The 27,540-nt window shown below is 47.7% G+C and overlaps 1 protein-coding gene across 1 annotated transcript in view; it reads left to right on the top strand.

The window, feature by feature from the left end:
* Positions 1-27,540, top strand: part of ASCC1 (activating signal cointegrator 1 complex subunit 1) — a 771,288-nt gene that overhangs the window by 333,843 nt on the left and 409,905 nt on the right. The window contains exon 6 of the mRNA XM_078643075.1: positions 17,764-17,900. Within this exon, the coding sequence (XP_078499201.1) occupies positions 17,764-17,900 (137 nt within the window). The remainder of the gene's footprint in view (positions 1-17,763; positions 17,901-27,540) is intronic.

Raw genomic sequence — 27,540 nt, 5'->3', positions numbered from 1 at the left:
CCTTCTTATATTCGCCTAAATTACCACTAGATAACGACCCTAGACTCCAGATCTCCTGCGAGGCCATAGGACGTAAACTGTTCAAAGAACTGGGGTATTTTCTATGGGGTGATCTATATAGGAATGGGACGTTCCTCACCAGCGAGCAGTTTTTTAAAGAGAAATCGCCCTCTACCATGGACATCTTTTTATTTGCCCGGCTGCGACAGAACGTTCGCACTATTACTCCCTCCTTTCCCACTGAACCGGATACCTTTGCGCCGCTGCACGCCCTAGTTCACACAGATGCGCCACGCCATGTAGTCTCACAGCTTTACAAACATGTACAAGATACGCCCCCGACCACCGCACCGCGGGCCCGCTGGGAATGGGACAAAGACCTCACTGCACCACTGACAGATGAACAGTGGGAGCTTAGCTACATGCAGACGCAGGCGATCACAGGCAACAACAGGCTAAGGCTACTTCATTATAAATTCTTACACAGATTGTACCACACCCCTGTGCGCTTACACAAATTCCATTTGCGCGAGTCGGACTGCTTTCTCCGTTGTGGGGCTCCTGGGGCTGACTTCATGCACCTGGCCTGGCACTGTCCCCAGGTTGCCTCTTACTGGAACCAGGTGTTCGAAGGGCTCTCTTCCATGCTAGGCGACACTATTCCCCCCGTCCACTGAAGGCGCTCTTAGGATTGACACAACCGGTTGGGACTGTACATAAGAAATTCCTGGCGCTAAGCCTCCTGCTGGCCAAACGTCTGGTGGCTGCCGATGGGGGAGGGGCCGAGCTCCAAAATTCAAATGCTGGGTCCGCACCTTGTCCACCTGGCAGGAACGTTTGCACGACTATGCGGAACTCTTGCCCTTAAAATCTAGACCTAAAGATAGCTGGGCCCCCTTCGTGTCCTTCCTTCTCCGCCAGCAGGCTGAGGATGAGAGTGAACAGGGGGAAGCGCAAGCTGTAACCTTCCGCACGCCGCCATCCTCCGAATCAGGGATGGACGTCTAAAATAGAGTGCACTGCTCACCTCCGGACCACACACTTATTGGGTGTACGCCCCCATGGAGCGGACATACAGATGGATGTTCGGGACATGGTGCGCACATGGCATCCTGGTGTTGGGTCAGATCACGTCTCACTATTGCACATGCCCCAGAGGCCCCATGACAGCAGTTGCTTTTGTCTCTCTGCTTACCGTTTTGTTTCTCTTAAACGATGGATGTGTTGTTATACTCAGAAATGCTTAATGTCACATACTATGGGAATGTTATTGGGGGGAGGGGCATTGGGCGAATGTTCAGGTCCTATCGAATAGTTCTTTATTCCTTCACCATTCCAAGCGCGGGAAGATGCTCACAAAGTGTACCACATGACATGTATTTGCTCGATCTTATTGCATTGATGTACCGTGCTTAATTCAGACAATAAAGGTTTTTTCAAACTAAAAAAAAAAATTGTTAATGCCATGAATAAAATAAAGCCTGCTAGAGTAAAAAAAACAACATCAAAAAAACTTTGCTCAGCAGATCCTTCCTCTCATCCAAGGTACTAGAAAAAGTTCTGAATCAACAATTTGAGTGAAAGGAAATCTTTGCCGCTTCCTCTAATGAGAATCAGAACACATTAGTTCTGTGCCAGCACCACCATGTCTTTAGCAGTGTTTATTTTGTTATTTTAAGTGGCATTTGTTTAATGCACAGTTTTCAGATTATTCAAAGTCTTTGTACTTCAGCTGCAAAGTGAGCTCTCCTGCCAAATGTGGTCTTTGGCTATACCTTGGCCTTAGTAATCGTGGTTGATGGGGTTTTGATGGTGTGATTTATCCACACAGTTGTGGATCATGGGTGTGCGTGTACATCTCAAGACCTCTTATCAAATACGTAGGTAGAATTTGCCAAGATCTCTAATCAACTTGCAGGTAGAATTTGTCATAAGTCATATCTGAGGGGTGGTACACAGTGCAAGTTTGCTCCTGTGGCTTTGCACCAAACTCGAGTCATGTGTGCAGTGTTTTAACTACCACATTTTTGGGTGGCCTGGTTGATCTCTTGCACACAATAGTAATGGTGCTCTTCTATATGAACTTGCTTATGGTTATTTTTCAAGTGGTCTTAATGCCATGACGGAACTTGGGTTGTTCTAGACTGAAGTCTAGCATTCCAGTCAATTAGGGCCTGATTTATATTTTGGGGACAGAATACTCCAATACAGAAGTGACAGATATCCCATCCGCCCTAATACAAGTGCCATCAGTTATAATGCACTTGTAATGCGGCACATGCCTTATCCATCATGTTCGTGATGGAGTATCCTATCCACCAAAATATAAATTAGACCCTTAGTCCCCGCACCTTGACTGTTAGTCACGACTCCCTCTTTTTAGATCTTCTGTCTAAGCCCAGTGCCTTAGGGCCTTATTTAGAGTTTGGTGACGCTGAGGATCAGCCAGAAAGCAGCATATGTCTTGTCTGGCATATCTAGAGTGCCATTGACATCGATGCACTCGTAATAAGGCAGATGGGACATCTGCCACTGTTTGGTGACTATGCCGTACTGGTGGGATTTAAAGTGATTCCCTATGCTCCTTTGTACCTGGTATCCTTGTTCCTCTATTCCTGCTGTATAGAATATTTTCTTTTTTCCTCTTCTTCTTTGACTTCTTGTCTCATTAGTCCATTTTGTATGCCTCACAGATTCCATGTTGTTTTGTTTCTCAACAGATCCATGGGCATACAAATTAAAATTAATTTATCCAGTGACTGCTCTTTCAATTCCATCTCCTTGGGTGGCATGAGCTCGCCCTAGGGCATAGTTTTGATCTGGCGCTGGCACAAAACATTATTTTGTTTCCCCTAGCACTCTTCTCCATCATCCCTATAAGCATGAATGTACAGTAGCTCATGCATATGAAAGGGTATTTTAGTTCCCCAAGTTGAGCTATCTCCCATGGCCCACATGTTTTTTGCTGTTCATTCGAGTTTGTGTTGTTACATCCAGTCACCCCAAATCTTTTCAATCTGTTTTGGGCACCTCTTTCCATTGTAGACCACTGTTTCAGCAGACGTGCCCCAGTCTATGTTGAGAATCCCGGTGTGTGTCTTGATTGAGTTGTGCTCCACCAGCGCTAGGCTGTGTTTCGTTTTGTAACTTTTATGCCCAAATTGACAAATAATGTCTGCTATCAGTTTGCGGATTGGACTCCCCATGTCCCTGTATATTCTTGGGTACGTCTATGTCACTGATTCTCCTTTTGCTGTATTTATCAATCAGACCAGAGCCCAATAGGCCTTCATCTCAAGACAGCTCCATAGTGTGCCAATAAACTTATCCTTCTATCTGCAGCCTTGGATACATGTCTGCCACAGTGTTATTAAATACTATTCTGTGCAGGGTTTTCAGTTCCACTAGGCAGAAGCATGATCACCCTGATACCTTTTTAGGGTGTATTAGGGCCTCTACACACTCATCATCTTCTGTGTCACACATCTTCTCAGTGGATAATCTAGATTAACCAGCTCTCTTTGAGTAGCGTACATTAATCTGTCCTAGGTCTGTGCATCTTGGCCGGGATGGGCGAATGCTCTGATTGAGTCGTTGTTCAAGCGTTGATCCAGATTGTTTTTGGACTTGTGGTTTTTCAAGCTGTTGTTGATGAGCCAACTTTGAGGGCATCATGGTTTAACTAATCTGAGCATGTGAAGGGTGTACACAGTGTTGTGCCAGGCTGCATGTTTTGTCCTGAAGAGGCCCATGGGAATTAGGGTGTGGGTCGAAACATTGACACTGTAATAGAGAGTGTCTATGTGTATAACTTAATGCAGTGATCAGAATTAGCACTGTTCTGTTTAACTTAACTGATCGACATTCCTACTGTACAGATGTATCATATTTTATTGTTCACGTCACTGCACATATGAGCACTGCACCAGTGTAAATAACAGAATACTTACTTGGTGAATAAATACAAGGAATCATTGTTGGCATTGAGGGATACTTTATTGTATTATTTGATTGTAACTTCATGGAGGTATATGAATGAGACCCTTGTGCTGATTCCTTAGTCCTTAGGAAGGCATACTTATCCATTCTGTATTGTCAAGTTTCTTTGTGGACTTCTTACGGCCTATTTTGGATAGGTGCATTTAGCTGGGGGCTGCCATCGGGTCTTTGGAGGAATGGCAATAGTTCAAGGAAATTAAGTGGAAATGCTTGCGAGTGACACGTCTGTGATCTCCAACGTGACAAACCACTCTTAGTTTAGGGGTTTTCATGGGGGGAGGGGAGTGGTGCTCCGAGCAGACGGATGATTATGGCTCCCGTTAGAGTCGGCCTGCCATGATGGGTCTGTCAGCTTTCCCTCCCTATACATTCCTGCTCTTGTCCTGTTAGACCTATCCTGGGGGGATCCAAATGGTGCTGGTTTCCCTTGCACAATGCCTAATGCGGCTAGTCTACAGGGCATGAGTTTTCTTCCGGTGAGTGGTGGTTCGCTGTTAACCGTCACTGTATTCTCACCTCAATGGTACAGACAAGCTTTTGTTGTGATTCCCTCCTCTAGGGGTATGCTGTGCTACAGGATTTTATGCTTATGCAATGTGACTGCCTTACCACAGTTTATTTCCCCCCGTCATCTCCATCCTTCCTGCAACCCGACTTGGATTATTTGGCAATGTCAGCCTTCCCTGCCACCTTTTCCCCAGACAGGATGAGCCAGACCCTGATCGAACTGGCCCCTTCTGCCCTTGTGGCCAACAATAGCCCTCTCTACAGTCAGTGTCTGGGTGGGCGCCCAAAAGGATGCACTGATCAGCGCATGCCAACTGCTGATGGCAGTCACCTCATCTCTGCTGTGATCTGGCACCAGGGAGCCTGCACCACTTCGTCAGACACCAGACACCTTCCTTGACCACAAACTATGTCCCTGTCAACTTGTAATCTTGAAATTATTAAGGTTGGTGATTGTTCTACTGTAGACAGAATTTATGTTCAGGATCTAGGAGCCAGGGTGGTGTGCCTTTTGGCCCCACATGAGTCCTCATCAGTGCAGCAACACAATAAACACAACACAATGTATGGGAGCTCTAGGACAGTTGATTAATTTGACAATTAACATATCTTAACTAGATCACTGTAAGGTGGCTGCCTTCCTTCTTGCCTCTGAAAGTGATCCTCATTTTCATTCTTCTGCCGAGCCGAGAGGAAGGAGAAGATGTACCATTAAGGATATGTTACTCAGTATTGTGACATTGACCGGGTAAACGTTTGTACCCATTACTTCCAGATGAACAGACTGATCATCCCCCTTTCTGTCTGTTCTCCCTAGGTTTTGAAAGGGACTGTGGTGCAGAAATCCAGCAGGTGCGTGAGTGGCATGGCATGTCTGCAAATAACTGTAGGCTTAGTTTGGCAAAATTCACCTGACAGATATTCTGAGAAAGGTTCTTGGATTTTCTTTTTTTTTTCCACAACAAATTTTATTCATTGATCAGGCAGAGGCATAAATGCAGTGCTCCACAGTCAGGAGATCACTGCTGAGTAGCAATACACGTATCAACATCCTGAAAGCCCAATCAATAAAACAAACCACCCACCCGCCTCCTCCCTCCACCCACAACCACCCAACAACCCCACTACCCACCCTTTTATCCCTCCCTTACCCAGTGCACGTGATCACAATAAGCCTCCTGCATGTGTCAAAACTAAGCCAGGCGCCATGCATCTCCCTAGGCCTGGAGTCCTTCATCTAGATCAGGACCGTCATCAGGATCAGCTGGAGGCTCCAGAGTCAGCCCCCTATATTCAGCCCACCGCTTCCAGATTTTGTAATATTTCCGAGGGCATCCTCTGGCCTCGAACACCGGGCGCTCCAACCCCATAAAATAGTCCAGTCCAGCCTTCCACGCATTCAGGGGGGGAGCGCGTTCATTCTTCCATGCCCGTGCCAAGTCCCGTTTGGCCACCACCAAGCCCAAGAGCAAAAGGTGACGTTTGTAAGCATTACTGCCCACACCCTCCAGCACGTGTAGAAGGCCCAAGCGGGGGGTACGGGGAAGATCCCATCTAAGCACTTCTGATAGACAGCTCCACACACCATTCCAGAACCTAGTCAAAGCAGCACACGACCATACAGTATGTAGCAGGGTACCTCTCTCGGCTCCACATCGTAGTCACTGCAGGGACCCAATCAGACCCGCCCTCCACAGTCGCTCCCGTGTATAGTAAACTCTATGTAAGTATTTGAATTGGATCAGTCGGAGTCGTACCGCAATAGCAGTCCCACGCGGGGACTCCAATGCTTCTCTCCAATCGTCCTCATCCAGGGGACCGACATCCCCTTCCCAGGCACCTTTCAACGATAGTAGGGAGGAGGAGCAGTGAGTCACCAGCGTTTGATAGATACGGGACACCTTTTTATCTCCGAGGTCCCCCATGAATATCTTCGCTTCTACAGGGCTGAACTCCGGCAGCGTCTCCAAACCGACTATGCTAGGGGCGAGCGCGTGACGGAACTGTAGATACCTGAAAATTTGGGTCTTGGGCATGTGGAACTCGTCTCTCAACTCCTGGAATGATTTAAGGGTCACACCGGACATAACGTCCCCAAGCGATGAGATCCCGATTGAATCCCATCCGCCAAAGCCCGGCAGCGAGGCCAGCGCGGGGAGTCGTCCGTTATGCCACAACGGGGTCTCCGCCGTCAACCGACCCACCAGCCCATGCGACGCAGCACCTGCCTCCAAACCGTAAAAACCACTTGCGTGGCACACGGCAACCGCTTCCGAAGTCCAGCCGAGTACAAGATGGTGTGTACCGTGTTGTCTCCCATGAGCGAGCGCTCCAAAGCATACGCCGGGTCCCCTCCATCCCCGTACCACCACTCATTTAACACTAGCAAGTGGGAGGCCTGATAATAAAACAGCAAATCCGATGTAGCAAGACCACCACAATATGTGGATATGAAGCACGTACGCAGCGCCACTCTAGCAGCACCCCCGGCCCACAAGAAGCGGCCTAGGATAGAATTGACCTGCCGGAACCACTGAGGTGCTATCGGGTGCGGATGGTTCTGCAACTGATAGAGCAGGCGCGGAAGTGCGTCCATTTTAAAGATCGCAGACCGTCCATACATGGTAAGAGGCATCCGAGACCATGTTTTAATATCCGTTTGGACCCTCTCCCAAACCGGCAGCACATTCCGCCCCCACGAGGTCACCGCGGACTCGGACAGGAACACTCCAAGATACGTTATACCCCCGGACGCTATCCGCAAGTCCGACGCCCACGAGCCCGCGCTCGACCCATCCCCTAGCACCCACAGAGTGGACTTACGCGGGTTAAGATAGAGGCCCGACACCTCACCAAAGACACGCATGATTTCCAACACTCTGGGGCCTGATCTATCTAAATTCGTAAGAAAGAAGAGGACGTCGTCCGCGTGGAGCGCGATCCTATCCGTAAGTCCCGCATTCCATACGAAGCCTCGTAGTTGAGCGTCAATGCGCACCCAGGAGGCCAGGGGCTCCATAACCAGCGCAAATAAATATGGAGACAGTGGGCATCCCTGACGGGTCCCCCTGCCGATGGGAAATCTCTCTGACACCGCTCCCGAGACACGCACTGACGCCGTAATGTCAGTATACAGCAACCGGACATATGAAATAAACACCGGACCTAAATTGAGATGGGGTAGGTGCGCGAACAGATAGTCCAACTCACCGAATCAAAGGCCCTGTCTATATCTGCTAAGAGCAGGGCCGCCCCTCGACGGAGATCGTCCGAGGGGGCAGGTCGGCAATAAATGTATCTACCGCATCAGCCGGGAGGCATTCCTGCGGCGCATATTGCTCCGCGTAGTAACGAGCAAAACTAACCGCCAAATCGGCCGGGTCCGTAATGGCAACACCCATCCGTGAGCCCCGGCAAAGCTAGTGGCTGCAGAGTGCGCTGGCACAGCCTGTGAAGCATTGTACAGGACTTGTCTCCCCACTGATATACCCTGCTCCGCGTGGCAAGCCACGCCTGTCGGGCCTCATCAAGTAGGACTGATGCATAGGATTGTTGCGCCTGGAGAAGCAACCGCACCGCCACCTCATCACCCATTCCCTGACACCGCCATTCTAGGGCCTCCACATAAGCCGCCGCCGCAACTATGGCTTCCCGACGCCGGCGCCGCGCCGCCGCACACCACGCAATATCAATGCCCCTCAAGGTAGGCTTCATGGCTTCCCATACCACTGTCACATCTGTATCCGCTACCAGATTTTCTTTCCAGTAGTGAGCAATCGCGCCCGCAAGTGTTGAACATAGTCAGCCTGCTGAAGGTGCCACGAGGACATCCTCCATCGGAACGGGTGTCTTGCCCTATGCAAATCGATTACCACAGTCACGGGGGAATGGTCAGACAGTCCCCTATGCAAGATACGAGCCTCACGCACCCTACTCAGAAACACGCAGGGCACAAACACATAATCCAACCGCGAGAAGGAACCATGCACAGCGGAAACATAGGTATACTCTCGGACCCTAGCATGCATGTGTCGCCAAACATCCACCCAGCCTAAGCCCTCCACCATCGCATTCAGTCGGGTAGGGGCGGCAGCAGACAGCGTCCCCCGCAATCTCCCACGGTCCACATTCACATCCATCACATCGTTCCAATCGCCCCCAACACCGCCAAGGACTCCGGGATCTCCGCCCACACTGCAAACAACCGTTCTGCCAAGGACCACTGCAACGGGGGGGGCATAGATACTCCCAAACACAACGGATTCAGTACCCACCATCCCCTTAACAAAGAGGTATCGGCCCTGCGAGTCCACCCTTTGTTTCTCGTGAACATAGGCCAGCCTACGATGGATCAAAATGGCAACCCCCCTGGAACCTCTGGAAAACCCAGCGTGGAAGACCTGCTGGTAACCAAATCTCTGCAGGCTGAGCACTTTCGTCCCCATCATGTGGGTCTCTTGCAGCAACAAGACATCTGCCGCTTCCCTCTTTCCCCACCTCAAAATCACCCCCCTCTTGATTTTATCCAGCATCCCCCTCACATTCCAACTCAGTATGCGCATGGACTCCTGAGGGAGTCCCGGTATCGACGTATCAGCCATAATCCAATGGTACCCAACACATAAGCCCCCAGCACCAGGCCCAGGCGCACAGCACAGTCTGTAACAAGGCAATAGGAATCACATGCAACCCCCACCAACCGCCCCTGACCCCCCATCCACACAACCCTGTAACACTTCCCTCAACTCCCCGCTCCCTGTCCCTTGCCACCCACCCCTATACCTCATAGAACTCTGAAGTATCTGTCTCGGCATGGGCAACCTTGGGCCCAAAACAGAGCGCCCAAGGCCAACCATACCAATGGATCCCAACTACCCACTCAACTATAGGAACCCCCCCCTGTCAACTCCCACCTGTGTAGGAGGCAAGTAGCCCCTGCAGAAGATCTCCCCGAACCCACCCCACAGCCCCACACAATCCCAAATGAAGGAAAAACGATTAGTGGCTATATGTTCAGTTAGCAAGAGTCAGTTTAAGAAGGCACCGCAGTGTACCTCTTCCCAATGGGAACTAGTAATATCCGCAGACAAATGCAGCCTCCTAAGGTCTCTCAATGGTCCTTTCCGGAGTGGTCAAAGTCCACAGACGCGCCATCCCGTTTTCCACTACGAGAAGAGGAACGTTTTCGCGATCTAGACCTCCTGTTCCTCTTGCTCCGGGCACTCCGGTCCTCCCTTTCTTGCGACGGTTCTCTCGAGTGGCCCGGGTTCAGACCAGGCTGTGCGTGCGGCCTGACCCTTACCGTCTCATCTGTCCATTTAAAGACATCCTCTGGAGTGTCAAAGAAGTGGGTCCGCGATTGAAAGACCACCCGCAGGCAGGCCGGGTAGAGTAAGGAGTATTGGATCTTCAGACCGCGTAATTTCGCCTTGGCTGCATTAAATGAGTGACGTTGCTGTTGCACGATTCTGGTATAGTCTGGGAAGATCATGATCTTCTGATTTTCAAAGAGTAAAGAGTCCTTGGCCCTTGCCTCCCGTAAGATAGTGTCCCAATCATGAAAATTCAGGAGTTTCGCTATCACCGGCCTTGGCCGTTCCCCCGCAGGTGGTTTCTGCGTCAGGGCTCTGTGGGCACGTTCTATGACAAAGCAGCGCGACAGGGCATCTGGAGGAAGCCAACTCTCCAACCACTGGGACAAAAAGCGTTCCATATTCCCCTTCTCACATCCTTCGGGAAAACCCACAAAGCGAAGGTTATTCCTGCGTGCCCGCCCTTCGGCATCTTCCACACGGAGCACAAGGCCCTTCTGGACGTTTTCCATGGCTGCCAGTTTCCGTTTAAGGGTCCCAACGTCGTCCTCCACCACCGATATCCTGGATTCCGCCTCCGTGATATGTGTCACTGCGTTGCGCAGGTCCTGACGCAGCAGGGTCACGTCTGCTCCAACTGCCCCTATCTTAGCGTCCAACATGTCCCTGGATTGGGTAATCGCCGCCATGAGCGCCGCATTGTCTGGCCCCGCCCCTGGCCCCCCCCAGAGGCTCCGGGCCCTCCACTCGGCCCCGTGAATTTATCAATAGGCCCCTGCTTGGCTGGCCCGCTGCCTCCTCCACCTCTGGTCATGTGTGTGGCACCCCCAGGGGCTGGTACCTCGGATCGTTTGTAGGATATCGCAGTGCCTACGCCCCACGCCTCCAATCGCGAATAGGGGTATACCAAGGGCACACCACGCACCTGACTGTCTTGTCCAGGGGGACGCCGTTCACCCCCACCGTCGTCAGCTGTTGCGTGGGGGGGGGCACTGGGGCTCACAAGTCCGTTCTCCAAAGCAAGGCGCACAGCGTGGTCCCAGCTGGGCCCCGCCGCCCTACCGTGAGGCCCCCGGTCTGGTCCCGGGGCACCGCTTCAGGCCACCCAGCGTCCGGCTGTCAGCTGCGGGCCAAAGGGAGCCCCCACACCTCGCAATCCAAGTGCGCCATGTACTCACAGGCAATGCAGTCACCGGCCGCGGCCCCTTATTACTCCACGTTCACAGCCGCATATGGGGGCACCTCGAAGCCACGTCCCACGCCGGCACCTCAGGTTCAGCCGCGACCCCTGCCGGATTCCCAGGCCGCTCTCCGGCCTGCGGGGCCACTCAGCACGATCACGCCACACCAGTCCAGCTCGGCGGGGTCTCACCTCGGGGGTCGCCGCACTGTAAAGCACTCCAACTCGCGCCCAGGTCGCCACAGGGCACCAGCAATCGCCACCGGGGATCGCCAAACTTGAGGTCCCGGCTTTGCGGCCTCGATGTAGGCCCCGACACTCTCCGGGCGTCCCCACAGCACAGGCCAGCAGAGCCTCCGCAAGGGACAGGTCCGAGGACTCGCCCACATCTCCCCTGCCCGCGAGGGCACTGGATACAGGAGAAACGCCGGCGCGGCCAAGCCGCGTCAGGACCCCCCGACCGGGAGGCACCAAAATCGAGGCCCCGGCCTCACTCTCGGGGACCAGGCCGCAAGCCGCCACCGCCGCCACCTCCGCTTCGGATGGTCCGGGAGCGCCACACACCACACCGGGTATCACTCCCTGCCCTCCGCCACAATCTCCGACAGTGTGGTCTGCAATGTGGGTCCAGGAGCCAGGATAAATCAGCGGATAAAAGACGGGCTGGCGGGAGCTCTAGAAAGCTGCGTCCACCATCTTTGCCCGCGAAGCCACGCCCCAGGTTCTTGGATTATTAATAGCTTTCTCTCCCTTATTTTATTTTTTGTTTGGCTCTTTCCACACTTCACACGGATCTGGAAGAAGTACAAAATTGACATAGTAAGTATAAGTTACTCATAGCAGTTATTCTTTTACCCCAGTACTTTTGGACTGTTTATTCCACAACACGTACCAACTAGCTATCTCCAATTTATGCCCAAGGATTCACTGTGATTTTTATTTATAAATTGTAGCTCTTGTCTATTTTGCACTCCTGACTATCTCCGAGTCTGCCAGAAAAGGGATCTTGAGTGTAAAAGTGCAAGATGTGCTCTCGTGAGAAACTTGTTCTCATCGCTTACAGTGTTGTGTGTTCCATATTTTGGTCTTCAATACATACCTGTATGACAGTTTTTGTATGTAGGACTTTGGCTCTATATAAAGTGCACTAAATGAAGTACATTGAGCAGTGAGACTCCGATTAGTATACAGAAGCAGAAGTAGAAAATATTAACACTCTATTTGTGGTAGTGTGGGCAAGCACTTAGGCTTCTCAGCGGGTAGTGCTAAACATTTGCTGTACTCACAGAGGCAATAAATGAGACACACACTCAAAAATAAATCTGAGACCAATTCATAAAAATAACACCAATTTTTATGTAATTTTCAGACAAAGAACTTCGTTCTACAGTAAGTACTTTTTTAGTTATGAATTTTTCAAGTTCGCCAAAATAATTACTTTTGTGCGCAATTACGCACCATTGAAATCAATGTGGAAAAAAGAAAAATGCATAGCAACTCACACAGTTGGATTTCAAGGTTCACCTTCGGAATTTAGGTGGCAAGGCCAGGGCCAAAGTTCCACCACTGGATTTTTGGGAGCGTCACAGATTCGACCGGGAGCAGAGTGCTGAGTTTGTTGGTAGCTGGAGTTTGTTGGTAGCCACCTGAAAACGCACTGCAGAAGGGACTTGAAGGTTAAGTCAGAGGGGTTTCACTCGAGCGAGCAGGTTGCAAGGGCCTCAGGACCACTGGAGCAGCTGGTTCATCGGTCCCGAGGTCGGGCGGACTGTGTGCTGAGCAAATAGGTCAACCGTGCAGCGCGCATCAAGATGTCCATGCGGTCAGGGGCAGATAGCTTGGAGAGGCGATTTCAGGACAGCTGGGCCACTCACAAAGTGGTTCTCAGGGTTCTCGACGTCCCTAGATGGTTGCTTGCTTCCTGGGCAGTTGGAGTACGGATTGGAATCTTCGTCCCGTAGAATGCTGCAGAGGGTCCGGTACCCTGGGTATTGGGGCCGCATGGCTCTAGTAGGTCCTGGTGTCCCCAAACTTGGGGAGGAGACAGAGCTGACCCTTTAGAGTTGATGTGCCACTTTTGGTTCAGGTGCTGAGATGGAGTCGCCGGGGAGCTGCAAGTTGTTAAGACCAGATTCTGCGGTTTGGTGCCTGCTGGCTGCAGAAGAGCGTTACCTCCACGCCAATGGAGTTCTTTGGTGATTTCTAGAAGGCTAGAGGATCTCTGGGGTTCTGGAAGGCCTTAAAGTTGCAGGACACACCACGATTGTCGAGTCCTTAAAGCAGCAGGCAGGGTTTGGTGCCAATTTTCTGCAGCAGGGCTTCAGTCCTCAGGTCTGTAGATCTTCTTCATCCCTTTCTTCTTTGTGTCCATCGAATCTGAGTTCAGGGACCAGAGATGCCACCTAAATACTAAATTTAGGAGCATTAAAGGGGGTGACACGTAGTAGGCAATTGGCTACCTACCGTTAGGGTGTCTGCACCTTCTGAGTGACCCCTTCTATGGGAAGGGGCACTACTCTGACCCTAACTGGCTAAGTCCCTCACAAACCAAGATGGAAAGAATTGAAAAGCGGGCACCACATCACCTGCCCCACCTTGGGGGTGGTGCTGGCTGAATGAGGACCCACCTCCTAATTTATCTAATTTTCATACCTGTCCTCCCTCTAAATGTGGAACAGTAAAGGGGAGTTGGCATCCTCCACTAGCTGGAGCTCCCTGGATCGCATTTCAAAGGCGGCATCTCCTTTGAAACTTCCCGCCCTAAGAAGGCCATACTGTCCTGGGGAGGTGTGAAGCACGCCTGCCTAGAGCAGGCTTTGTTCCTGGTCTCTGAGAGTGCTGGCCCTTGCCCTATGAGGTCAGAAACATGTCTGGTGGTGGCAGGCTGGCTAAGAATTGTCAGAGACCACACCAGTGCTTGGTGGGTTTTCAGAGGACCCTCTAAAGGGTCTCCTGTGTGCATTTATTAATACATCCAACACTGGCATCAGTGAGGATTTATTAAAACAAGATGTTTGGTACCAAGCATCATAGGGTACAGTGAAGCCATCATGGAGCTAAGAAACTCGCAATAATAAATATCCAGCCCATACACTCTCTATGGGTTCTCTGTGCACTTGCAATATTCAGGGGGGTGGAATTTAATAAAATATCTACTTGTCCATGGGAAAGGTAACTTCATAAATCTACTTGGCCTGTAACAAAATCCCCTTGTCCCTTTGGTGCCATGTGGTGCACTGTGAAATTATGACAGCAATCTCATTATAGAAGAGCTCTGATAATAGCTTCTCTGGTTATGGCAGGTTCATAGTATAGAAGGATTTGAATTCTAGCAATTCCCTTATTTTGTCACCTTTCTGCAGATCTAAATACTGAGGTTGGAGGGAGCAGTAAGCAATGGTTCCAGGGTTGGAATGCCCTTTTGCGTCTGTGCAAACCTACTAACCTGCATGTTTTGTTTTTTACCAGCTCTTCTCTAATCTTTTCCCATACTGAGAACGTTTGGAAATGTACTCCTGACAACAGCAGATGTTACATTTCCTCCAGGGCTGGTTGGAGAAAAAGTGAACTTGAAAACATTCAACAGATTTTCATTGGGGCAAAACTACACATTCATATTTGCTCGTGCTAAAATGCAGTTCACAAATATTTTCTAGGATTACGATTTGGCCTACTTAAGGAAATTCATGTAGATTCATGAAATGCGAAAATGTGCATTAATGCAAGAACATGTATCATAGATGCACTTTTGTGACTTTCTTTAACAATTGAGCCCCTGATTAGATTTGGTGTTAACCATGACTTTTTGTTTTTTTATTAAAATGCTGCCTCTATCTATCAACAGGCTTCAATGTGTGTGACAGGATTCTGCTCTTTCACAAGGAGCATATTTCTGCACAAAGTAGTTTTGCTCAGTGCCATGAACTACTATGGCAATGTGGCTTTTTGAGACCAAAATCTGTCTGTCTAGTAAGAGAGTGCTGCCAAACAGCACCATGCCCTCCTGATAAGCCCCAGGTAGAGAAAGGAGCACAGTGCAGGCCAAGCAGGTAACCAGAAAAATACCCCCCCCACTTTGAACCAAAGCTCTTATGCCTCCAAGCAAGAGAAGAAAGTCATTGCAACCCTCTCCAGAAGAGTTCTATTGTCTCTTCCCTCCAAGCATTTATCCATTTATTGTTTCATTCACCCACTGATATCTAGCATTTCACCTTTACATTGTCATCCATTCATTGTTTCATCCATCAGCCTTTTAACCATTCTCTTCGTCCATCCATATCCAAACCTACCCATCCATCTCCAAACCTATTCATTTCAGCCATCCGTACATCCTTTTGCTCACCCATACACCCACCCTTTCACTTCATCCATCCATCCATTTATCCATCCAACCTCCCTTTCACTCATCCATCCATTCATCCATCCATCCATTCATGCATCTTCCCATCCATCCACCCTTCCACCCTTCCACCCATCCATTTATGCTTTCTCTCATCCATCTTTTTGTTCTCTCATCTATCCACCCTGTAACCCATACATCCATCTATTCACCCTTTCCTTCATCAACACATCCACCATCCATCCACCATCCCTTTCATGCATCCATTCTTCCACTGTTTCATCCATCTATCTAGTCATACACACACTCACTCCTTCATCAACCCTTTCACCCAGAAAACCATCTACTCATCCATCCTTTCACACACCCTCTCACATTAATTATCAGCCTTTGTCTGTCGAGCTGCAGACAGAGTAACTCATCAAGAGCTCCACCCCATTGTAGCTGCTAAAGCGGGGGGTTCAAGATGACCCTTTCCAAACCTATCCTTCCATCTCCAAATCTATCCATCAAACTCATCCATTCCCCTTCCTTTCACTCATCCATCCCTCCATCCATCCACCCCATCCATCCACACTTCCCCATCCATCCTTCTTTTCACCATATCCATCCACCCTTTCACTCATCCCTCCATCATTTTGCTTATCCATCCTTTCACCCCATCTATCCTTCTTTTTACTCATCTATCCAACCACCGGTTCACTCATCCGGCCATTCACCCTTTCTCTCAACTATCCACCCATCATCTAGCCATCCTTCCACTGATCCTTCCACTCATCCAACCATCAACCCTTCACCCAGCCATCCATCAATCCATCATCCATCCACTGACCCACCCATCTGTTCATCCACCCATCCACTCAGCCATCCATCCATCTACTCTTTCTCTTGCCATCAATCCACCCTTTCATTCAGCTGTCCATCCTTTCACTCATCCATCAACTTTCACCCCATCCATCAACTCTTCATCCATTCATTTACCCTTGCACAAATCCATCCATTCTTTCACTCATCCATCTTTCCACTCAATCATCAATGCATCTATCCACCCACCCTTTCACTCACATACCCAGCCTTTCTCGTCAATTATGAGCCTGGTCCTGCAGACAGAAGGGCCCATCAAGAACCCCAACCCTGCTGTAGCTGCTACTGCTTGGTGCAAGCACAAAATGAGACGAGAGGTCCAGTGCAAGGACAGAAATGGGGGTGGGCCTGAGACCTGCATAAAAGCCCCAAAGAAAAACTAATGAGGTTTAATGTAAGCCCTGGATGATGTAAGATATAAGAGGCCAAGAGAAGCAAGTCAGTACTGTCAAAAAGGGCCACCGGTGGGGTGGGGTGGGGTGGGGTTAGCAGGTACAGAGACACATAAGGTTCAGGCTAGAACAGGGGCAAAAAGGCAGATAAGGCAGCTTCTTACATGCCAATGCTGTGAGTGTTCTGGAGCTGCAAAAGCTCAATGTTAGTCTGGTGCTCGAAGAAAATGAAAGGACCAGGAAATGGCCCGGAAGCCACACGAGAGCCTCAGGAAGAAAGTATAAAGACTCTTACTGGACAGTGCTGTGGATGTTCTATATGGAGCTGGCTGCAACTTTGAGCTCCACTCCATCATGCTGTTCTTCTGCTCTAGGGAAATGAAAGCGCAGGACCCAGCTTTTGAATTGACCCTTTTACTGCCAACAAACTACTCAGAGCTACTTATTAACTGGCTGTGACCAACAGGGTTGTCCTTCGGACAAAACAGAAATTAAAACTTCTTGCCCTTGTAAGAAATCTAGATGTCTCGGGGGTCGGGAGATACAAATTCCCCACCCCCCTTATATCTAAGAATGGACTTAATAGTGTAGGGCCATATCTGCTCATGAAGATATGTCCACATATGGGCTATAGTGCAACCTGCCTTAGGGCTGTAAGGCCTGCAGTATGGGTGACTTACCTATACATCCTGCAGTGTATGGGGGCAGGGCACACAGGGCTGTGTGCCATGTTTACTCTTCAGTGTTCTCTGCACCAAGACACGCAGCCTGCAAGGACAGTTTGCACGGTCTTAGTTAGGGGGCTCTGGGGAGGCACAACTTGTGCTGCAACCCCAGTGGACTATCTTCAGTCCCAATGCCCTAGGTACCATGGGTACTATTTACTAGGGACTTATAAGGGTTGCTACAGTTGTGCCAATTGTGGTACAGTTTTAGGGGAAGAATACTGGTACTAGGAACTTGGTTAGCAGTGACCCAGTACACCTCAGTCAAAGTTGCATCAAAAACCAGAAAAAAAGTATGTGTGTGGGGTCAGGACCCTGCAACACATTGTACTGTTGTATTTCTGTAGGGTAATATAGAATAGTGAGATGTTTGACAAAAGCCTGCAAAGATATATTTAATCTGAACACGAATACAAACCTGATTTTCTCTCTCACTCTTTTGTAGGATCGAGGAGTTGACGCCAGTATATTCCAGAACTCAGCTAAGTTACACCTGACAATTGGAACACTGGTTTTGCTAAACGAGCAGGAGGTACAGCGGGCATGCGAACTCCTTCAAAGATGTAAAGAGGACTTCACTGAGTGAGTAAAATCCGAACAGAAGCAACAAAACAAAATCCTTGCAACTGAAATATCTTCAAATTGCTGCCAAATGTATATACACCGTAGAAGAAATGTAATTATGAATAGTAGTAGAAATTGTTTCTTCTTACAACATTTGGTTTCAATATTCAAAGTAGACTACAGGGTGTAAACGCTTGGAGTAAAGAGCCTCGGTGGTGCACTTCCAATATATTCTCTTCTGATCTTTGTAGTTCTGTGCTGCCCTAGCTGCTGTAGTTAGGGCAGAAAGGTCCTTCTGGAATAGATTGATCTACTCTAAATTATGTAGAGGTCAGGCACTATCAAAAGGTGACCGAATTCTATCGCTAATTGAGAAACCTGTTGATGCCTTACAATGACATATACCATTGGGCAGTGTTTCCTTTTACCTTCACTAGGGAAGTTACCATTGTTTACAATGTTTATCATAAGACTCTTGGTTGTGAAATATCAGACAGGACCGCAGGTGTGATTGATTAGGCCTTACACTACCAATGGTTAACCTATATTTGCTGCACGTTCTTTACATGTCGATTTTTTTATCTGTTATGATTGACAAGTTTAAATTTGGAATTTTACAGATGCAAGGTGATTGGAACTGAAATACACAACCGTAGTTCATGGTCAATTATCCCCTCCCACATAACTGTTTGCAACATACATCACAGAGAAGATCCTAGTAAACTTTATCCATGGAAGTAGCAATCTGACAGTGTCTTGCTCCTTTTCACACGGAACTTACGCTGTCGAATTTGCATACAGAAGCGGATTTTCCTTCCCAGTTGTGCTTTTGAGCACTCAATGAAGATGTTTTGATATGTTGGTACCCAGTGTAGCAAAAGTCAGTTGATGCAAAAGTGGTTGGAATTTCTAAGATTGTCGGACGTATTATTAATAATAGATCTTCATTTTGAATATTGCAGTCTAATAGTGGAGCAGATGCCTGTTGAAGTGGATGTATTTTGCAGTGCAGCTTTCCTAGTACCCCTTAGGCATCTTGTCACAGAAATACTGTTACATTCAACTCGTTGGGAATACAGTCATTTGGCAGAATATAACATTCTCCATTCTTCAGAACCCTTTTCTTCAGACTCTAACTCTGAATATTTCCTTCAGTAACGATGGGAACAGAGCAGCCCGAAGTATTTTCTAAAGAAGAAACAGATTCGGACAGTCTTTCTCTATTTATGGTTGTAAAGGGGTATGTTCAAACTTCAGACCTGCTATCCTCCTTCAAAAATGGCATTTGAAAACAGATTTGACTTACAGAGACCATAAGACTAGGCAATATGTCTAAAGAAGTGGCATCATGGTTTGAAGCTCTGGTATTTTACAAGCAAATCAGTCCTGATCTGCAATTTTTAATAGTACCACAAAAGATATTACTCAGAGCTTACAGGTCACCACCAAAACTTCATACGCTCCATCTAAAAGAAAACTCTCAATGCTGGAGAAGCAAAAGAAAGATGTGGTGTCTCTACGTTTATTGAATGCAGCTCACTTCAGGGTGGTGGAAAGAAATTCAAACAGAATCAAAACCAACACAGAGATTCAGATGTCACCTCGAATACTATTGCTGAATCAGTTCTCAATATAATTCCCAGATACATTCTGTAAGCTTTGGATTGGCAAATGTTTTGCTGCCAATAAATGTATTACCCTTTGGCATTGGAACTCATAAGAGCCAAGAAGTATTGATAAATGGGTAAAAGACCTAACCACAAAAGCATCTTTAGAGTGGTAACATACACTATCTCAGGAATGATCAATCCAAGTTCGAAGCCCCAGATACTTTGAAATCTTTACTTACATTTTATACAGTTCACTTTTGCATAACCTTTGAGAAATCGGGTTGTTGGTTGAGGGGGCGTGAGCCCTTCTCAAACAACAGCCACAATCCTTGCTAGGGTGATCCACAAAAGTAACTACATTAACCTGTGCTTAACCTGTAGCATTGCACAAAACCAGTCAGGCTAAACTCAGAGGCAATGTGTAAAGCATTTATCCAGCCGACAAACAGCAATGAAGTGAAAACAGCACACATAGATAGAGTAAAATTTAATAAATCATTTGACACCAAAACGACAACAATCCAATCAGTAGAACCGGAGGTTTCCATTTTTTAAAGATTTCAGGTAAGTATAGGCCCTAAAACCAGTCTTGGTTATCTAGTTGCACGAGACCGGGTGAAAATCACAAGTACAAGCTGACCACGATGGAGCGTGGGATACAGGGACCAGGTTAGTCCCACTAAAAAAGTTGCTTTCTAAAATCCAGCGCAATGAGTTCAGTTTGTGATGGAGGAAGCAGTGCGGAGCAGGGAGAGTGTCGTGAATGGTCATTGCTGAAACGCAAAGAGCATGCTGAACGTAACGGACAGTCATTGCTGTAACAAGAACATCATGTCGAGATTCACAGACTGTCGTTGCTAGAGATTCACGTTGGCAGTCACCTTGGGCAGTCGAAGCTGTAGCGCAGTGTGCAGATCTCGCATTGCCGGCAGCCACTGTAATTTGACAAGTTGGGCTCACAAGAGCTTTGCGTTGGCAGTCACCTTGGGAGGCAAGATCTTGGCACAAATGGTCCCATTTGTGGTTGTGAGAACCCCAAACTTCAGGATTTCTTCTTTTCTTCAGGGAAGAGCTCAACTGATGCCACACCACAGGTCCAGGACCTGGGAGGTACCACTTTGGGGATCAGGAATGGACTCCAGCAGAGGCCAGCAGAGCTCTGGCACGTCCAGTTGCAGCAGGTCATCTGGACAGTTGCAGAGGGGCCTCTGGAACTTGTTATGTCTCTGTAGTTCAGAACAGTAGGTCAGTCAGCTGACCCTTGGGGTCACTTCAACCTGGGACGAAGGTAGCAGGTCTATTATTCCTTCTCAGCAATCAGGGTAGGCATCAAACAGCAGGGCATCCTTCTTCTGTAGTACTCAGAGTTCCAGGGGTGTACAGAAGACGGGGGCTGAGAGTCCCCTTTTTATACCAGTTGCCCTCTTCTGGAGTCTCCCCTTACAGAGGTGTCTGGAATTTCTTTCTTGCCTCCCTTCCATGGTCCCAATCTGTCTGGGGGTACAATAGACTAGTGTCATGACCTTTGTGTATGAGGTGAGCCAGTGTCTTTGAAGTGCAAATGTGGTAGGTGACAGCTGCCAACATTAGTCCCCCTATTATGATACTGTCGATGGGAAATACACTAAGGCCAAATGGCAACTACACCTAGTCATGTGACTTAGGAACAGGTGCAGGCACTAAATGGATAGGACAAGAACATGCCAACTTTCTAAAAGTGGCATTTTCAGAATTATGACTTAAAATCTGATTTTACCATTAACCACTTGGCTGCTAAGGGTGTTCGATGAGCTCCATTGACTTTCCATTGAAATCAATGGAAAGTCCATGACGAGTTACCCTTGTCATTAGCGCTGAAGGGGTTAAAGAGAGTTTTAATTGCAAATCCTCACACACAAAACATGTTATTCCCATCTGCTCCCACACAAACGTTATCACTTAATAAATGTACTGAGGTAACCCAATGTTATCCTATGGCAGAGGCCTAAAAGTACATGTTCAGTTTTTTTAAATACAGTGAATCCTGCCCTATGGGCTCTTTAGGGCCTACCCTAGGTGTGACTTTTCTTGTATTAAAAATGAAGGTTTAAGCCTGGCAAAAGGTTTATTTTGCCAGGTCAAAGTGGCTGTTTAAAATTGCACGCACTGGCTGCAATGGTGTGCCTGGGACTTATTTGAAAAAGGCTACTTAAGTGTGTGGCACAGTTGCTGCAAGCCCACTAGTAGCAATTACTATATATGCCCTGGGTACCACTTTACAAGGGACTTATAAGTAAATTAAATGTGCTAATTGGGTGTAAGCCAATTCTGCTATGTTTAAAGGAGGGAGCTGGTTAGCAGTGGTAAAGTGCACAGAGTCCTAAAAGCCTACAAAAACAGGTTCAGGGAGCAGGATGGGTGACGGCAAAAAGTTTGAGGGTGACCCTGAAGGGAGGGTCAAGTCCAACAATATCCTTTTTTGAATGGGAGGTCACTTATATTGCCTCCCGTTGAGTGCACTTTTCCATCTAGCATATACTTTCCCAACCAATATGTCTATATCTCTTGAATGGAGACAACTGTACCCTGATTTTCCCTTCTTCTACTATATCACTTGCCTTTTGTGGTATTTCGTATCGATCTAACTTGTTTTTTTGTAACCAAGGTTTGAATATACTTTTGTCTCTTTAAAAAAGGGATATAGCAAACTTAGAATGTCTTCACATGAGCAGTGTCAAGATTTATTATTATTCCTACTCAATCTTCTTTGTCTTTCCCTGTGATGGATTCCCTGGGGTGCATTTGCCTTCTGGTGATCATTCTAATTATAACTTGACAAGCAAATGATTCTCATAACATTTCATAGGCAACAAATGTTTCCAAAATCACGGGGCTCACATTGTATCAACTAGAGCTGTTTACCACTGCTGTCGAGGGGATTAATTTTACTATTATTCCCAGAATTTATGATCAGCTTGAAGGACTGGACTTTTAATAGAACCAGCGGTGCCAGGGAACAACACCTATAACCTTCATGGGATACCTGTTTCGGCGCACAACTACAGAGACACGGGACACTTCCTTCGGCGTCAAAGATCAACGTTTATTACTGCAGGGAAACAAGAGTCATTAGAAGTACATAGGCATGTAGGTTCTGCGAGTCTGCTTCGAATTGCATATGTAGGTCGCTCTCTTTTATACAAAAATGTTGCCATTGCACAACATGCGAATAAAAAGATTACAATTCAGTTCCCACAGTAAACTTCAAAAGGGTCGCTTTCATGTGTTCAGAATCCCGGAACATAATTACAGTAGCAATGCCGGTTCCCAACTGTAAAAGTACATCTTCCCACCATTAGGCATACCCATTAGAGTTGTAAATGACAAAGAAGAAGAGACAAGAGCAGCTGCAAGGAAGTCAGACACGTGTAGAGAAAAGAGTGTGGGGGTAATATCGGAAGCATGATCGTAGGATCAAAGAGTTGGATCCCATCTCCTGCACGGCTGTCACAATAGGCCGGCACGGCCAGATTACCCTCAAGCTGAGCCATCTGCCTCTGCTGTGTCATTCCTCCGGCCATAAAGACGCATGAAAGGAATATGCGTCTTCCGCAAGGCTTGGGAACTAGAGGGTCAGGGAGCGAACAGTTACCTGCTCGCTGACTACGTGAGGGCAAGAAACAAAATGGATGCCGTATCTAAAATGGAACCCGAGGGTTTAGATGAAGAACCCGTAATATTAGGCGAACCCTTACAGGTAGTGTAGCGAAAATGCATACACTTATCGAACTCGCTATTTACGGTTCATAGATACTAAAACTCGTCCATATTCGGTAATGCCCAGCACGTTGTAATAATTTTTACGGAACCTCAGACGGTCCTTTTGCCCTCATGTAGGCAAGCACTAGTCGGAATCATAATTGATTTCGATACTCATCAGATCATTGAGATGTTGCTGATACATTATTCTATCCTTCAATGCCTCTTTGGTGACAACGGGCTGTCTTATACACGTCGTAGCACAAAGGCTACATAAGGCAGGACCACATTGCACACAAAGACAACATGTGAACAGAAACGTCACAACAACCCCCATGATCATCAGAAACTTCCAACCCCAAGTCGATATCAGACCCCAAAACCATCCCAGAAGCGTCCAACTCCCTTCGTCCACGTGTATGGACTCCGAAATTTTGTGCAACTTAGAGAGATGGCTTGATAAACCGTTGGGGCGTTATCAGGTATGAATATGCAGCAGCTCGAATGGATGACTTTACAAACCCCACCTCTATCTGCTAGAACGATATCTAGAACCATACGGTTCTGCAACGTCATTAGTCTATCCGCCTGAAGTTCGGCTGTCAAATTACCAAGGGCACTTGCAGTTATGTTGGCAGTTGATTCTACTACACGAGTTAACTGCCTCAGGTTCCTGCTATTAACCATCGGTCCCCAGAACGGTAGGAAACCCTTAAAGAAGTCTCCCGCTTCTTGTCCGGCAGTATCTTCTTTGCTAACCACACCTCTCACAATTCTAGTTTTGTGATAATCAGAGGCCACAGTGAAAGTCGGGGGCAAAAGATTCGCAATATAGCAGGTACCCGAGAAATCATGAGGTAACCATGTATAGGCTCGATCATAACATACAAAGTAAGTACCCTTGGCAGGCAGGAAGACAGGGTAGGAGAGTGTTGGTAAGACATATGTCTCATTACACGCGCTCTCCCCAAACTGAGCTCTCGGATTTCGACCAAGACCTTTCAAGCAGAAATTACCTAGGTGAGGTACAATCCATATCGGTGACGAGCTTTTAAGCTGCCTCTCACCCACTGATAAGCTGTACTCAGCCTCACTTAGTTCTTTATATGCTCGCACCTCTTCCTCTGGGATGAGCGATGCGTCAAAAATATCTCTATCTAAGTCTGCAATAGCTCTCGCCAGAGTCTTGTGGTACGGGCCAGAACCAAAGTTTGCTGAGCGTGGTTCTCGATGGGGGTAGGAATCTAGTGCGCTACGGAACATGATTTGCAATGCTCGAGCTGACCCTTGGGCACTATAAGGCAGAACTAAGTACGGAATACCCTTATCCATGGTATGTGGCATTAACCCACACACCCAACAATTGGTAGTGTTTACCACTAACTGATGCTGATGCAAGAGTTGAATAAAAGAGTTGTTTCTGAATTCCGCACGTCTGACTTGTTCGTGTTGTGGCAGAAGATAAAAGGAATGTGGAGAGACAGTTGAAACGAAATACAGATCACGAGATGGGAGAGTAGGCGTAGCAGAAGACAATAAGAATTGGGACCCATAATATACTCCCCCCACCAGTAACATAGATATAGTCAGGAACAGTATGACCACCTGCAAGAAAAACCATTTCGTATGAAATATTTTATGCAATGCAGATCTTTGCGCCAACATTTCCTCTCTTTTCGACAGTTCAGATAATGATGATTCCATCCCCTAACGACCGTCCGCGACGTTCTTGACGCACTTCGTTCTGAGTAGCGATTACCAATTCCCAGGAGTTCCCAGAAATCGATAAAAGAAACCGACCTTGTGTCGATAGCTGCTAAACAGAAGGAAGTACCCGCACGGCCCTACGGCCCACCTGGATGGTAGGTTCTAGCTAAATAATGTTCTTGGCTGTACGAAAAAAGGGGAAAAAAATACACAATATACAATGTCCACTACATTCAGGGCAAATGTAGAACCTAAAAACAAAAAAAAATCTTTTTATTTGTGGCTTGTTCGTGGACGAAGAAAGTACCGGCTACTTCCAGGGCGAGTCTGATCTTCAAACAGTGGATTGGACGGCAAATGAGTGTTCAATTGTTCAGGCAATTTTTCAGAGTTCTCCAATGGCGATGGCAAAGAAATTGTTCGAGGGGTGTCAGTTATGGACTGAGCTTCGCTGAATGGAACAAAGTGTTGTGGAGTGTCTGTTTCACATGAGGAAAAACCTCTTCTTATCCAGGTGTCCGACGGCAAAGGAAGCGGGACTTTTTTGGTGTGGGTAGCGTGTACCCAATTTTTGCGTCCCTGCAGTCGAACCGCCGTCCTCGTAGCTAGCTGTACTTGAAACGGTCCCACGAATCTCGGTTCAAGATTCCGTTTTCGTCCGAAGTTTCGGACGAGAAGCCAATCTCCGGGTTGGAGCCGATGACCAGGACCCTCTGTTTGTGATGGCAAAGCCTCAAAGACCTGTTGATGAATCAAACTCAATTTAGCAGTCAGATCATAGAGATAATCAATCAACATAGGATATTCGACTCTATCAAACTCCTTAGGCCTTGGGACTCCCCATACATTGGCAGGACGGCCGAACACAATCTCGTATGGGCTGAGCCCTACTCAGAGTGTACAGTTGCCCTGGTCGACAGGAGAGCTAGAGGCAGCGCGTCGGGCCATGATAGACCAGTTGTCGCCTGAATTTTGGCCAATTTTAGTTTTAGGGTGCCATTATATCCCTCCACCAAGCCTGCTGATTGTGGATGGTTTGCACTATGGAATTTTTGTATTATCCCTAAGCCACGACACACACTCTTCATCACACTCCCAACAAACTCACTTACGTTGTCCGACCATACGACCCGAGGCATTCCGTAGCGGGGAAAATACTCTTTGAGCAAAATTTTTGCCGTGGATAAGGCCGTATTATCCTTAAGGGGGTAGGCCTCAATCCATCTAGAGAATGCACACACCACCACCAAAACGAACTTCAAATTATTACATCTCTCCATGTGGATAAAATCCAACTGAATAACTTCGAAAGGGTACGTAGGAGGGGCAAAATGGCCAGGTGGAGTGGGGGTGCCCTTACCAGGATTGTGCATTAAACACACCATACAATTCTTAACCACTCTCTCTGCACACTTAGTGATCCCATCATTCTTCCATACATGAGACAACAACTTGCATATACCTTTCGTGTTGATGTGCGCCGTACCATGAGCCATTGTAACGACAGCGAGCACATACGCATCCGGTAACATCCATCTCTGCTTTTCTGACAAATCAACCCAACATCCATTCTCATCCAATCTTCCCGTGCTCTCTTTCCATTTAGTCCTTTCCGTCTCTGTGGCTTCATTCTGTATTCCCTTGACACTCTCAATCGTGTCTTCACACATACCAGTCTCTGTTGGCCATCTCACTGAGCTCGTAACATACATTCTGTTCGTCAAATCTTTAGCTGTCTCTTTAGCCGTCTCATCCGCAAACGCATTACCACGACCCACATCATCCGTTACTTTCTGATGTGCACTACATTTAACTACAACCACCTGTTTAGGCAATGTGAGTGCATCCAAAAGGTCATTTACAAGCTGACCATGCTGAATCTTCGTGCCATGCGACGTGAGGAATCCTCTCTCTCTCCACAGTCGCCCAAAACTATGTGCCACACCAAAAGCATACTGGCTATCTGTAAACACATTCACCCGTTTATCTTTGGACAATACACACGCTCTCGTCAATGCGATCAGCTCAGCAGCCTGAGCCGAATTCTGACTCAATCTTGCGCTTTCCACAATCGTACTCAATGTTACTACAGCATACGCAGTCGTCACATCACCATTCGGTAACTTAAAACAGGAACCATCCACATATAAAGTACCATCGGGATCTGCCAATGGAGTATCTTTTAGGTCAATACGACCCTTAGTTTCCTCTTCAGTTCTGAGATAACAATCATGTAGTGCTTCACCACTTGACTCCGTGTCGATCGGCAGCAATGTTGCTGGATTCAACACATTACATCGTTTTATCCGTATATGACTGGCCAGTAACGTCAACTCATATCCAGACAATCTTGCGCTCGTCAAATGTTGAGTTTTCGTTCGATTCAATAGAGTGTCAACTGCATGCGGAACCATTACCGTAAGCATATTATCCATGACTAGACCTGCGGACTGTCGAATGGACGCCGCAGCTGCCGCTGTTGCCCTCAAACAACTCGGCAAGGCTCTAGCTACTGGGTCTAAAGTCGAAGAAAAATAGGCGCATGGGCGTTGCTTGTCTCCAAAAGGTTGTGCCAGCACACTCAACGCACAACTATCCCTCTC

Source organism: Lissotriton helveticus, chromosome 5_1 (genome assembly GCF_964261635.1).
Source record: "Lissotriton helveticus chromosome 5_1, aLisHel1.1, whole genome shotgun sequence".
NCBI classification, from domain to species: Eukaryota; Metazoa; Chordata; class Amphibia; order Caudata; family Salamandridae; genus Lissotriton; species Lissotriton helveticus.
The sequence above is the reverse complement of the archived record's forward strand: the minus strand, read 5'-3'. Positions and strand labels throughout refer to the sequence as shown.